Genomic DNA, 14,977 nt, shown 5'->3' with positions numbered 1-14,977 from the left:
ATATACATTGGATCTTTCTCAATAAGAAAAATAAAACTGGGATCCCTGGGTGGCGCAGAGGTTTAGCGCCTGCCTTTGGCCCAGGGCGCGATCCTGGAGACCCAGGATCGAATCCCACATCGGGCTCCCAGTGCATGGAGCCTGCTTCTCCCTCTGCCTGTGTCTCTGCCTGTGTCTCTGCCTCTCTCTCTCTCTCTCTCTATCATAAATTAAAAAAAAAGAAAAAGAAAAAGAAAACTATGGAGTAGAACTACTATTAAAACTATAACCAAAGAGAAAATAAAACTTTAAACTTCTTGTTGAAAGTGCCCACCATATACCTTGGAAATTACAAGACAGAGTCTAGCAAAACTATTACTTTTAAAGAATCAGAAAAAAAAATATGGGGAAAAAGAATACCAAGAAACTTAGAAAGTTTCTTGATGGAAACATACAAAAACAACACAAAAATGACTTTTTTTTTTTTTTTTTTTTAGCTTAGGGAAGTATGAGTAAAGAATTTTGTATCTTGTGTATGTATCAAAACTAAAGGAGAAAAAACTAAAGGAGATGTTGGCAAATGGACTGTTGATGAATATTAAAATAGTAGATCTAAGAATATATCCAGGATTAAAACAAAGGTGAGAACAATTATGAGAAAGTATTATGCAAAGTTTATGCATTCTGACAAAGTAAAAGTAAATTAAAAAATTGGAGAAGGGAAAAAGTAGAAATTAGAATAAGCTCATTGATTGCTGCATAGATTATAGACAGACAGCAAATAATATGTAAGTCTAACAAATTGTAGAAACCTGATTAAGGGGAAAAAAGGATAAAGGGAATTCTAAGACTTATTAGCAAAGAGTTAGTCAACTACTAAAACAAAAATACAAGCTTTCCTAAATGCAAAAATAAGTACCAAAAATAAGCAAAGAAGACAGATCAATAAGAGGAAGAAACAAAGTAAATCTAATATTAATATTGACATCAGATAATAAGACAGAATTGACAACAATCATACTGGTCACATCAACAAATGTAAATGGGATTAAGTCTGCTATTTGATAAGCAGGATTTTCAATGTGACTTACAAAGCAAAACAAATCTTGGCTGAAGAAAAGACATTCCAAAACCAAGTGATTCAGAGAGGCTGAAAGTAAAGGACCGGGCTAAGTCATAGCAGATAAATGAAGGCAGCAAGAATGCTGGGGTTGAGATCAGTGGGGTAAAATTCAAATGTGAAGTATTAAATGAGACAAGTTAACACTCTATGAAATTAAATGGAAGTAAATACATTTGATAATTTACCTATCTGGCAATTACTTTGAAAATGTCAGAAAACATTAAGTCTCAGTATTAAAACACTTAGTCTCACTTATAAATATATATACATTTATATATAAAAAGAGAGAAAATGAACAGGGAGACATGTAGAGGGGGAAGGAAAGGGAGGAGAAAAGAATATCAAGCAAATTCCACGCTGAGCACAGAGCCCAACACCAGGCTTGAACTCAGGAACCTGAAATAATAACCCTGAGATCATGACCGGAGCCAAAACCAAGTGTCTGACTCTTAACAGACTCAGCCATCCAGAAGCCCCTATCAAATAATTCTTAAAAGTAATCTTGACATACTCTGTTTCAGTAATAGTGAGGTAAGAATTATATCAATATGATAGATAGTATGGAGCACCTGGGTGGCTTAGTTGGTTAGGCATCTGGCTCTTCATTTTGGCACCGGTCATGATCTCAGGGCCCTGGGATGGATGGAGCCCTGAGTTGGCCTCCCTGCCCCTCCCCCTGCTTGTTCTCTCTCTTTCTCAAATAAATAAACAAAAACTTTAACAAAATCAAGTAGATAGTACGCATCAGTTTAACTCTTCTTTTTCTTGAAGCTCTGTTAAAAATCCCAAGAACTGAATTCTTTAAGCTATCATTAACCCATGAGGATAAAGAGAATTGAGACAACAGCTACCAGGAGACGAGACTTTTCTCAATTGATTTAGAAGAAGAAGAACAACAGTTGCAACTGAATTAGTGGGACACAGGAAGTTAAAGCCAGTGTTTTTAAAGATAAAAAGCCACCACGAAGTGAAGACAATTTGCCCCAAAGAGGCTAAGCACTTGAAAGGGCTGAAGAAAAAGTTGAAAACAAGGGAATTGATTTGGTGTCTGATTCTGGTGCATTTAAATCCCTGAGGTCCCTTCCCGACTAAGCCTGTGCAGCCTGGCAACTATCTTTAACACCCTTTGTGTAGCCACAGGCTGATTGTTTTGGAAAAATCAAATCCAAAGCCTCTGGATTCAGGGCCAGAAGGCACCGAGGAGGACACAGAGGGGTGGGGGTGAGAGGTTGCATAAAAATTGACATTCGACTCTAGTAGTCTGAGATCTCTTCCCCACTTTTGCTCTAAATGCCTATTAACCAGTCCTGTGTCTCCAGAATTCATATCTGGAAAAATTCTCACTAGAAAACCTGAACGGCCATAAAAGAACCAACGATCAGAAATTGTGAGGTGGTGAAGAAAATTCTAGGGAAAAATCTGCACTGTAGGCCAGGGAGTAACAATCCAGATTAGAGAGCTGAACAAAGAGTTCAAGAAGTGAGGGTGTTAGAAAAAACAGTAACTGATGGGATTTAGTGACAAGGACTTCTAGAAAGCCAGCCAACTGAAGTAACAGAGCAATTTTTTTTAGTTCAAGTAAGGGATAGCATTCTTAGGGAAGAAACTTTGATCAGAGTGAGGTACTTAGTTTAACAGTGAATAATATTTGCAGCAATAACAATACTACAGAGAAATACTCTATTCGTTTTTTGTTTTTGTTTTTGTTTTTTTTTTAGAAATACTCTATTCTTGCAGGGAAGGTAAACGTGTTATTTTTCTCAAGAGCATTGTGAAGTACATACCAAAAGTCTTAAGTTTTTCTAAACTTTCACTCGACAATCTAATTTTAGGAATTTGTCCAAAGGGGTGCCTGGGTGGCTCAGTCAGTTTAGCTTCCAATTCTTGATTTTTTCAGCTCAGATCATGATATCTGGATCATTGAGATCAAGACTGCCTCAGTCTCCATGCTCAGCAGGAAGTCTGCTTGAGATTCTTTCTTCCCCCTTCTCCCTCTCTCTCAAAAATTAGTTAATTAATAAGTAATTAATTATTGATTATAAGTGATTATTTATTATATTATTATAAGTAATTATTTATTATTAAAATAAATACTTAATAATTAATTGATTTTACCCAAAGAAAGCAAAAGTGAAAGTGCACAAAAATTTTGTTTGTTGTAGCATTTTACCTAATAGTAAAAGGTTGAATTCAACCTAAATGTCTCAAAAAAGGAATTAGTTAAATATTGAAACAGTTGAATAGCTGTATACAACTGAAATAAATATTTACTTGGGAAAATATTTATAATATACTTACCAAAAAAAGTTTCCAAAACAACTTTTTGCTATGATCCTATTTTTAAAGAACAAAATGGAGAGGTAGATATCTGAAAAATTCTATCAGTAGTTATCTTGGGATAGTGGGTTTAAACCTGACTTTTATTTTCTTTCTTTTTGTCTGTATTTTAAACCTTAAAGCCTTTTGCATAAATGCAGCAACTCTTAGAGTTGCCACACACAAAAAGAACCGACTTAGAGCTCCTGTTTTAATGTTGTAATTAGAAAACAAAAACTAGTTTCCAAAGGAAAGAGAGAGACAAGGAGGATAAGAAGATGGCATGGTGACAGGTTAATTTGTAATGACCAGAAAATGGTTCTTTTTAGCATAAGAGTAGAGCAAATTTACAGGCTACATTAATCTCCACTGTATCGCCTCATTCAGCAAATATTTTCAGGGCACTTACATGTGCTACTCACTGTGGTCAGCACTTCTTCTTATAAAAAACAACTAACCATTCAGCAGATAAGACATGGAAACAATTGGAAGTAACCAAGAATCACATACTGAAGCTGACTTTTCCATTTGGCTTGTAACCTACTCTAAATTTAGACATCAATGTGAAAAGACTTTCCAAGATGTGTGAAACAGTAAGCAAATGTAAGTTTGATTATGAATAATAGCACCACAACAATGACATATTCAAATATTTCAAGTACTAATAATGACAGTAGAGGGTGTGAAACTTAACTTTTGGTGCTAATATTTACATTTCCTTTCTTGCTTATGTTCTAAAATAAAGTCTGATATGGTATAGAGTAAAATGAAAAATATTTTAAAAGGCAAATAAGCAAAATGGTTTCAACCTTAAAATAAATTTTATTTTTGGGCGCTTGGGTAGCTCAGTTGGTCAAGCAGCCGGCTCTTGAATTTGGCCCAGGTCATGATCTCAGAGTCCTGGGATGAGCCCAGTGTTGGGCTCTAGGCTCAGTGGGGAGCCTGGTTAAGGATTCTTTCTGTCTCTCCCTCCTTCTCTGTCCCTTCCCCCATCAAATAAATAAATAAATCTTTAAAACAAATAAATTAATTTTTTTTAATGTGCTGGTATTTTCTACAACAACTGAAAACACTGATCTGGTAATCCTTTAAAGAGAATAATGGAACTTACATGGTTAAAAGAATGGAGGTAATCATGTTTGAAAAGCAGATGTCCCTAGCTTAGAAATATTTTCTAGATGTGAAAAGGATAAATAAATCTGTAGTCCAGTTGCCTTGGAAATTGAGGTGATGTGTGATGTAAGTAATTACAATCCTAACAGAACAATATATTCTCAATATGGTGACAGCTAGAATACTATATCAAGATAAAAATTAGCAAATGATATAAATGACTAAAAAGTGGGGAATAAAAATTTATATCAGACAAGTTCCAAACACAACCTGTCTACTCTCTAAAGTAAACTTATGTTTGTACAGACATAGATAGTTTTTGAAGCAAAAGCCTACCAGAGATGAAAAAACCCAGCTTGTTGAGGGTATTAAATTTAAATTTTCAATGTATATTAAGATATAAAAGAGAAAGAACTAAACCAAAACCAAATTGAATTTTCCAAACTTGAGTTCCTTCGTTTTTTTCATTATTTCATCACATAGTATAGTTTCATGACTTCCTGCCCAAACAGAACAGAGTCATGAATTTGTTATTTCCAAATTGCCCTGAAAACTTAAATTTTGCTAATGCAGTATCTTCCATCATGTTACTTGGCTCAAACTCTATCAAGTTTGAGCCATGAAAACTGACTGCACTGCCTTAGAAGGGTCTGTGTATTTAATTAACACATTGGAGGAGATGCCTTTAGCTTAAATTCTTAAGCCTTCAGCAAAAAAGGCAACTCTTAAGTGTTGGCACACACAGAAAGAGAAGACTTCTATATAACTCATTCAGCTGACTGCATGTTGTCTGTGACCTGCCCAGCAAGCTCTGTCCCACCACAGTTCATATCAAAGACATTTCTATTGAGATAAAAGCTGGCAGATACAGCCTCCAGATACACAAATTTCATGCTGAGAGGCAGAACCAGTCCTTCCCAGAAAACTGATAAGCAGATGCTTTGGAGAATTTTAATTTGGTATTCTTTCCACCAACATCTCCCCACCACTTCTTAGCACATAGTAGGAATTTTACAAGTGACTGTTGCATTGAATCAAAGAGTTTGTGCAGGCATCAAGTATTAAAAACAGACAGAACAAAAGATCTACTCTAGATATCTTTTTAGGTATTCTGTGTAAGTGAGGCCTCAGAAAATGAAGTCTGTGTTTATCCCATGGGTGTTGTTTACATGGAAGAGGTTTTTCTCAGATGTGCTTGCTTTGCAGAGTCTGGCTGAGAACACAAGTTTTCCAAAAATTCCCTGTCTTAAATCTCTGTGACTTAATCCACCTAATAAAAATTAATTTTATTTAATGTATTACACATAAACACATCATTGAGATGCCACCTTCTTCTTTCGGAAAGAGAAAACACTTAATTAGACTATTGTCCAGATGTCCAATATGACTTTGATGTTTATTAGTTTGAATATCTATAATTTATGAAAAACTGACAAATTTGTTTCATGAACTTTAATATTGAAACTACTTAAATCATGACTAAGAATTAGTAAAACTTATAAGAAAAAATTATGATGAACTGTGATGTTCTGTGAGTCATTAGAAATACTCAGCACTTCAAAATCAATTTCTCTTCTAGCTGAGGAAACAATCTAAATGGACAGAAAATAATTTTTGTCTGAGAAAGTAGATGGTACCATTAACTTCTCTACAACGTGGACAGCAACTATATAAACGGCCTTTTAGTCCACCTTTCCAAAATAGTTTAAGGTCAGGTAAGAAGGAAGTTAAAAACAAAGAGGCCAAAAGAATTGTAAAAATGCTGATGATATCATAAAAGAGATCACTTTAGTTTTCTCTTACCACATACACAGTCTTGCTCCAACAAAAACATCTGCCTGTCACCCCATAAACGTCCCTACACTTTTCTTCCCTTTATGAGCAAAAAATGGAACTTTAAGGGACATTTAATAGCCAGCAGCTGTTTGGCTGCCAAATACTGCATCTGGATGGGAGTGTACTATTCATATAGAAAAAAAAAAAAAAAAAAAACCTTAACCCAGCAACTATTGCTTTATTTTCTTAAAGTACACCAATGTTTTGCGTAAAGACATTTGAGTACTTTGAATATGGGGAAAGACACAGGAGCTCCTGAAATGCATCTAAAACCAGTACATTGTTCCCAGAAGGCAATGAATGACTGAGATTGTATTCAATCATGTTTAATACATAAGTTGAATGAATAAGTTGAATGAATAAGTGGTATCATGAATAGTTTAATGTTAGGTAAAAGAGGCACTTCATGAGAACTTAACATTCATTCTATCCTTCTGAGATTACCTCTACTTGAGGCTATAATGAATCATAGTATTTTCTTTGCTACGTTATAATTTTCTGAACACATAATTCACTTAAAAATACTCATATTTCTTAAAATAAATGTTAAGACAGGAAAACATCCACGTTAGAAGAATTAAGATGAGGAGCTTGCATTCAAAACAAGGATGACCCCAGGATCATTATATATTGAATGGGACTGCTTTTAAACAATATGCTTTGAGATGTTGTTAAAGAAGGATATAAAAACCATCAAATACTGTATTTACTTTGATAATCCTTTCCTGGGCTCAGAGTTGTTTCCACTATTCTTTACTTCTACATTGCAAAGAAGCTTGGTATAATATCCATAATATCATTACATACTACTTCAAGAGATGGCAAATTTTACCCATGCAGGATCTAAAATGGTTCAATTAAAAAGGAGACTGGTCAGGAGAGCAAGAGAGAAAGATGACTCAGTACTCACTATTCTGTTGTTGCCCTGTTGCCTCTCATCTCCCCTTTTCCTTCTTTCTTTCTCACCTCCCCTGAGACAAAGACGCAGACTGCAGTAACTGCTTCATCCATTCACCCTTCTTCTGGGCCCCAAGTCATATACACCTTAAAAGGTTAACCTGAAAACTATCTCTTGAGCATTTCAAATTACTGTTAAAGACCTATCTCTCTCTCTCTTTCTCTCGGAAACACAGATTTTTTACTACTGTAGAAAAAAAATGTTAACTACTAAATTCTGTGTAATTTTCATCATTTAGTAAACAGAGAGAATCTTAACATTACTGTTCATTGCAGGAAGAAACAACAGAGTAAGACCTTATAATTTTCCACGTGAAGAAAATGGTGTGTGTGGGGTTGAGGGGTGGGTGAGCTTAATTCCCACCTCCTCACAGAGTGGGTATCTTGAAGAAAAAGCTAAGGATGTATGTATCTTCAAAACACAGAAACAATGGATTTGACTGCCTTCTTTCCTTCCTCCTTTCTCCTTTCCTTGCTTCACTTTTCTTTTTTCTCTTTTAAACTGGTAAAATTTGGCTCTACCGAAGGAGAATGGGGTATCGCTTTCTAGAAATCGTTCAACATTGTAAACTGTATTCTATGCCTCTACAATGTCTACAATACCTATAGTATCTTAGAGATTCTTAATATAATCGGTTAATCCCCAGAGTACTCCTGTGATATAAATCTATATTTGACCTACATTTTATAAAACTCTATATGAAATAGATCAATGCTTATTGTAGACCAACTATTAAAGTGGGTTATACTGTTGTTGGCTAAGTTCTTTCTCTTGAAGTGGGTTAAATCTTATCAAGGAGACAAGACTGATACACCCAACACAGTTATAGAATAAGAAAAAGTAGTACAAAATAAAATGCTAAATTTATACAATTAAAGGCTAAAATGCTTGATATAGATACTGGTTGAAAGGAATGGGAGAAATTGACATTTCTCTATTTGTTCAAGTTTCTAATCTTCCTCCTTGCCAGTTTTAAACACTGTTGCCAGATTAGCCTATTGTCCATCCCCTGTTCAAGATTCATAATGGCTCCCCTTGTGCACGGTCATGATTCTCATACTGAAAGTACATACAGACCTCTTTTCATGAATAGGTTTCCACAGACCAAGAACCCTGAACATATGTCTACAACCCTATAGGTTATAAGAACACTAGTGTGAGAAACACTGATTTAAGAACCTGAGTCTTACTACTTCTTGTTAACTTTTACTTGAAAGTTTTGTCTTTATAGACAGAGAAACACTGCTCTGCAGAATAAGTTCTTGGTTATTTAGTCTCTCATTAAAGATGTGTTTTGTATTATATGCCAGATGTGGGAGCCAAAATGAACTGCTCCCTGGTCCCCCTACACAAGTCCTCAACTTTTCTTTGAGGACATTTTTTGTGCACATTCTGCCTTCAGCATGCAACATTCCTTCCTTTACTTTTTTCTTCATTTCTCTCCCATCTTCTTTTTGCCAGAAGTTAGGCCAAACAAATCTTTCTTCATGCATTTTTTTATGTCCACAACTCGATTCTCACCTTCTTCTGATTTCTCAGAACAGTGCATATGTGCCTTACTTATGAGGCAAACGCTGAACGTATATTATACTGAGGTATGTGGCTTTTTACATCTGAACAGCAAGCAGCGGGAGGATGGGGTCTGTATCTGATTCATCTTCTGCAAGCAGCTAGCAAAATATCTTGCACCTAAGAGGTGCCAAACAAAAAGTCAGAGAAATACCTATGTGGGTCAATGAATAGAATGAGGCTTGAGAAAAGCCATAAAGGGTGGACACAATGCAGAAAGTGACTGAAGTTGGGATACTTTGATAAAGGATTTAGTAAATTTCTCACCCTATCCCTGAGCTAAGGATTTAATAACTCAGGAGGGAAGATGTAGCTACCACTCCACCTTAGTAATGAAATAGAGTTGTTTTCTAGGAGATCATTTCTGCTATTCAAGAGAAATTATCTTAAGATCCAAACTTGTGAAGGGAAATTTACCAAATACTTAAAAAATAAATAAAAATCTCCATCACTTGCCATGATTCTTGCTCCTGAGATAGCAACAAGAGAAAATACATTCAAATAGTCCACATTGCTATCCACCCCCTTTTCCTTATCTACTTTATATGGTTTGATCCAGATAGGTTCTCATCTACTCTTAACAGACTCATCATCTTTGGTGGACAGCAGAAGTCCTCTGGTTAGGACGTTATTATTAGAGGCATACATCCTCTAAATGAAAATGTCATTATTACCTTTCAGAATCCTCTGGCTGATTGGTGAACATTACCAGTTTCTCTTCGTGTTTCTCGTTTTTGCTTATGCGTCGTCCACATGGAATCTAAAAGAAAAAAAATATGAAGGACGTGAGGCTTGGATGTGTCTCAAGGGAAGATAACCATGTCAGTGACTGGAGGAGAAAACCACCTGTTAAATGCATTTTTCATCAAAAGTCATGTTTTTATTCTCATGTCTTGTTTTCAGCACTGCCAGTTATGAGAAAACAGACCACAAAGTCGCCTTCTGCCTACTTTCAGCCAAAGGTAAAACACTGGGTATAAACATAAAGACTCAACCTTTCAGTTATAGAAGAGTCTCATGACAGCAAGAAACTGTCCAGGAGCAAGTAAATGAAAGCTGGACATATCAACATACGAGTCATAAACTGTTAACGTCGTCAGACTGACATGTTTGTAGTTCAATTAGCCACAGTCTGGAAATGAGTTTTCCAGGAGTCCTAATAACCCAAGGACACCAAGAACTTTCTTTTCAGAACAGCTTTCATTCCAGCTTTTTCTCCAATGAAAGTTGATCATTATTTCTGTGATTTTTCAGATAACAAGGGAACTGGTTTGTGACCATTAAAAGAGAAGAAGGAAGTAAAAAGAAAACAGAATTTTTTTCATTTCTCCCTTTATTTTTTCTATTAATTGCAACTGAAGCACCCAACTTTGGTCCAACATGACATAGACGTCATTGTACTTCAGGGGCTTATGGTAGATTCCTGAGATTGAAGCATTTGAAGACTCCTGTATGCTTTAAAAGCCAACTTCTGCAGGCACTTAACACATTTTAAATGCATCTGGAAACCACTAATTGCTGTGATCCCATTAGAAAATTCAGGCAGTTCAGGCCTGTGGGAAACATGAAGCCAGCTTGTCTGAATTTTATGAGTTTCTATTTAATTGTAACAATAAGCAAAAAAAAAAAGTTTGTTTGTTAAAATGATCTTAGGATTAGTTTCAGCTATTGGCAAGCTGTCTGTACATAGTGTGGGAGGGTGGCTTTTTTATTTTGTTTTGTTTTCAGCTTGTGACAGCTGTTTAAAAGTCATCTGTTACCACCATCGTAGCCAGTTACTAGATGAAAGCAAATGCCTTTCAGGACTGTTGTAGGAATTGGACCACCAACTAGTAAGGCTATCTTTTAACTATGCAATATTGCAAAAGTGCCCAGTTTCTTTATATGGCACTCTGGAAATATTACACAAGCCTGCAGATGCATCGAAGGGGGAGGCAAATGAGGTGCTACCTGATAAAGAATGACTTGCAGTAAGTGCCTGTACTGTAATTCCTGGAAGATTTTTAAAATTTTAATTAATTAATTAAAATAAATTTGTAGCAAGTTTTTTTATTTTTTTATTTTTTAAAAGATTTTATTTATTTATGCATGAGAGACAGAGAGAGAGAGAGAGAGAGAGAGAGAGAAAGGCAGAGACACAGGCAGAGGGAGAAACAAGCTCTTCGCAGGGAGCCTGATGTGGGACTCTATCCGGGGTCTCCAGGATTACACCTTGGGTCGAAGGTGGTGCTAAACCACTGAGCCACCCAGGCTTCCCCTAGAAAAGTTTTTTAAAAATGCCTTAAGTGCCTTCATTATTCTTAAAATTACTTTTTAAAAAGTACTAATTTCACAGAAGTTCTGAAATGACACATGGAGTTCTGGAGTTTCAGAGAATCATAGGATTTGGGACCTTGGAGAATAATCCAAGATTATGGCACCATCATTTTGCAAGAGAAAAAAACCAGAAGCCAGAAGAGGACAAATGATTTGGCTAATTAATGGTTCATCCAGGGTTAGATACCAAGCCATCTGAATTCACAGTCCATGATTTTCTATTGTTTTCTTTTCTTTTCTTTTTTTTTAATTTTATTTTTTTATTTATTCATGATAGACATAGAGAGAGAGAGAGGCAGAGACACAGGCAGAAGGAGAAGCAGGCTCCATGCCGGGAGCCCGACGCCGGACTCGATCCCGGGTCTCCAGGATCGCGCCCTGGGCCGAAGGCAGGCGCCAAACCGCTGAGCCACCCAGGGATCCTCTGTTGTTTTCTATCCAAACATTATACAGACAAAATTTCAAGTTTGAAATAAGGGGAGATCTCATTTTAATGCTAAAATATTGTAAGAGTAACATACAAAAATTTTACACGATGTGTGAAAACTCATTAAAGTATCATCTATTTTTTCTTTCTTCCTTTTTTTTTTTTTTTTTAGAGAGAACACATGTGAACAGGAGGAGAAGCAAAGGGAGAGGGAGAGAGAGAATTGCAAGCAGGCTCCTCACTCATCATAGAGCCTGACTCAGGGCTCAATTTTAGGATCCTGAGATCATGACCTGAGCTGAAATCAGTATCTGGACACTTAACTAACTGAGCCACCCAGATGCCCCCATCCCCAAAACTCATAAAAGTATATTTCTTAGGTAAGGACATTGTATTAATTGAACTAACTATGGTGGTAAACAAAACAGCATCTGGAGAGGGAAATCTCCAGATTTAGAATTTTATAGTTGAAGTTTCAGAGAGAAAACCTCTGAGGTAGTGAAAACATACAAGCTGGTATTATCTCAAAGGCATTAGCTTACTGAATGTTGTATTTCCTTTCTAAACAGCCTTTTCACATGCTGAGATTTTGCACTTATTATTATTCTACATAGAAGTCAAAATATTAAATAGTGATAATCAGAAAAGCCAATAGCCAGGCATATTATAACTTCCAATAGCTTATCCATTTCCACTGATAGAGATATTTTTCCAACGGAGCGTTGACGAAGAAGACAACCAGAAAAGGACACTGGGCAGTTAAAGGACATCTCTTTCAAGTAGAAGCAAAGAAAATCAAGCCAAGGACACAGGGCCTTGCTTAATATCAGTGCCTAATTTGTTTTAATCATAGGCAAAATGAACAACCTCAGAAGTCTCATAAGACTTAGCAAATATTTGCGTGTCTCTGAACATTATTTCCACTAATTACAAGTCAGGGTGACATGAAACTGTAAGATAAGAAATTCTGAAATCCTCTCATTAATAGTTTTTCACTGAGCAAAAGCACAAAATCAATCTAAAAGGGAAGGAATGGATTGCTAGAATTTGTATTGGGTGGTGTAGAGACATGAAAACAGGCAGGAGCGAAGCCGCTACAACAAACCAGCAGACACTGCAGTTAGAAATGCCAATTCCAGCAGCACACTGCAATTACCTCTGGTTATGGTTCATTAAATCTTATAAAATGTGTAATTCAAACATTTTTACCTTACTAACCATTGTAAGTATTTGAAACAGATTATAAATAGGACAATTAATTTAGACACAGAACATGACAACTCTTCATTATAGCAAACTGTATCTGAATACCGAACAATAAAAAGATAAAGGAAAGATAGGGTAACTCACCCCTCTTAACCTTAAGATTTAGGATTTAAATCATAACAGAAAGATTTGCAATTAAAGACTGTAGAAGTTAGAGTACCTGACTGGCTGACAGCATCCTCTAAGCTAAAAGCAAATATATTTCTTTGTTTCCATCTTTTGGCTACTTTCTTCTTCCTCTTCCTTTCTAAAAACTTCCTTTCCTCCTCTTTTTTCCCTCTTTTTAAAGAGCTTGTTTGTTGTTGTTGTTGTTGTTTTTCTGCCCAAGAAACAGCTGTTGCTTTCTGTTTAACTTAACCGAAAGATGTCCTGGATTCTTGGATGGATTTCAGTAAATCAATGAAGATCATAAACTGTTTGATTGTTTAAGCAGAAGTTTACACAATCCACAGTTCCAAAATAACCCAAATTTAGAGGGTAAATTAACTTTTGGAAGTAAACCAAGTTTTATGAGCTTTTGGCCATTTGTAGTGACAGCTTTTAATACACTTGGATTTCTAAAGTCAGATTCAAGGACGAAGACGAGTATTACCAGCCGTAGTCAACTCTGCAAAAATAGATTTTACAGACCTTGAAAACTTCATGTTAAAAATTACCGAAGAATTCTTCTACCGTTGTCTAAGTTTTTGTGTTGATCAAACTTATGCTATAGCATTGGGAGGTACCAAAATATATGTGTAATCAAAGGCACGAAAACTCTACTCAAAAGAGAAAGAACTTCAAGCTGACAAGGAATTTTTATCTATATAAGGGGCTCTTTTCTCTGGGACATATAATTTGGAACTTATTTTTTTTTTAAGATTTTATTCATTTATTCATGAGAGACAGAGAGAGAGAGGCAGAGGGAGAAGCAGGCTCTATGCAGAGAGCCCCATGCGGGACTCGATTCTGGAACCGTGGGATCATGCCCTGAGCCAAAGGCAGATGCTCAACCGCTGAGTCACCCAGGTGTCCCTAATTTAGAACTTATAATTCTTACCTAGAAACTCTGTTAAAAACAAACAAACAAACAAAAAACAAAAAAATAAACCAGACCTCTGTTTAATCCCAGTATCCACTTATACTAAATTCAAAATCAAGTGTGAACCAGATTCAAAACATTTTAGATGGAATGTTCTAGGTAAGCACTAAACCATTATGAAAATTATTATTCTTATAACATAGATATGGGTATAAGATAAATGTTTTAAATATTTATTTAAAAATAAATATTGTATAAGACAATATGCTTCCATACTTATGCTTACATTTAAGGAGATTTTATTGATTTTTTTAAAGAAATGATATTTTGGTGTCTAATACATTAAAAGAAAAGCTTTCTTATCATTCACATAAGAAACCTATAGATAGTAGTTGATCAGGAAACTGGTTAAAGCTGGGACTCACGAAGAATAGTATATTAATACTTTATTTTAACTTAAAATACCCAGGTGCACATCAAGTGGCAAGCTCTCTTTTCCAAGTAGGAGTCTACTGATGGTACTCTCCATGGGCTTTCTGGCCCACAATGAATCCTCTGTGAATTCTAGGTTTAGTTTCTTTACAAGGGAATTGGAATTTTAAGCCATTTAGGAAACTATCTGAAAACAATGCTTTTCGATCTCTATACTGTTCGTCCAATCTTTCATATTTGCCTCACCCACATCCAATTTAAGTTTGGCAACTCACCTTTATTGGATGTTTCAAAGGAACTCAAATAAACTTGCTTAGAAAAAGCAATTCTTTTATCTTTTTTTGTTCTCATGCATGATCAGCTTTTATAAATTTTATTTAGAGTGTGTAATTGGAAGAAAAATAAAATTGTCATGAATTATTTGGGGGAACGATAAAGGCCGATTCTTGGTGTAACATACCACTCAACTTTGGAGGCAGAAATAAGTGAATGTCCTTAGCTGCAAGCATTCAGTGTGCCTTGAGTACCAGTCTGTATGTTTTACAGAGAGAGTGGTCAGCATGGTTAATCTATGCTGAGTTGGTTAAGTGGAGGTTAGAAAAAGAGCAATAGTTCAGTCAG

General features: G+C 35.7%; 1 protein-coding gene across 2 annotated transcripts in view; it reads right to left on the bottom strand.

Annotated features, from left to right (window-relative positions):
- The window catches only part of TNIP3 (TNFAIP3 interacting protein 3), a 103,079-nt gene that overhangs the window by 78,412 nt on the left and 9,690 nt on the right, over positions 1-14,977 (bottom strand). For both annotated transcript variants that reach the window (XM_025420493.2, XM_049097284.1), the window contains exon 2: positions 9,569-9,654. In XM_025420493.2, the coding sequence (XP_025276278.1) occupies positions 9,569-9,654 (86 nt within the window). The remainder of the gene's footprint in view (positions 1-9,568; positions 9,655-14,977) is intronic.

Source organism: Canis lupus, chromosome 19 (assembly GCF_003254725.2).
Source record: "Canis lupus dingo isolate Sandy chromosome 19, ASM325472v2, whole genome shotgun sequence".
NCBI classification, from domain to species: Eukaryota; Metazoa; Chordata; class Mammalia; order Carnivora; family Canidae; genus Canis; species Canis lupus.
This window is presented reverse-complemented; position numbering and strand designations above follow the sequence as displayed.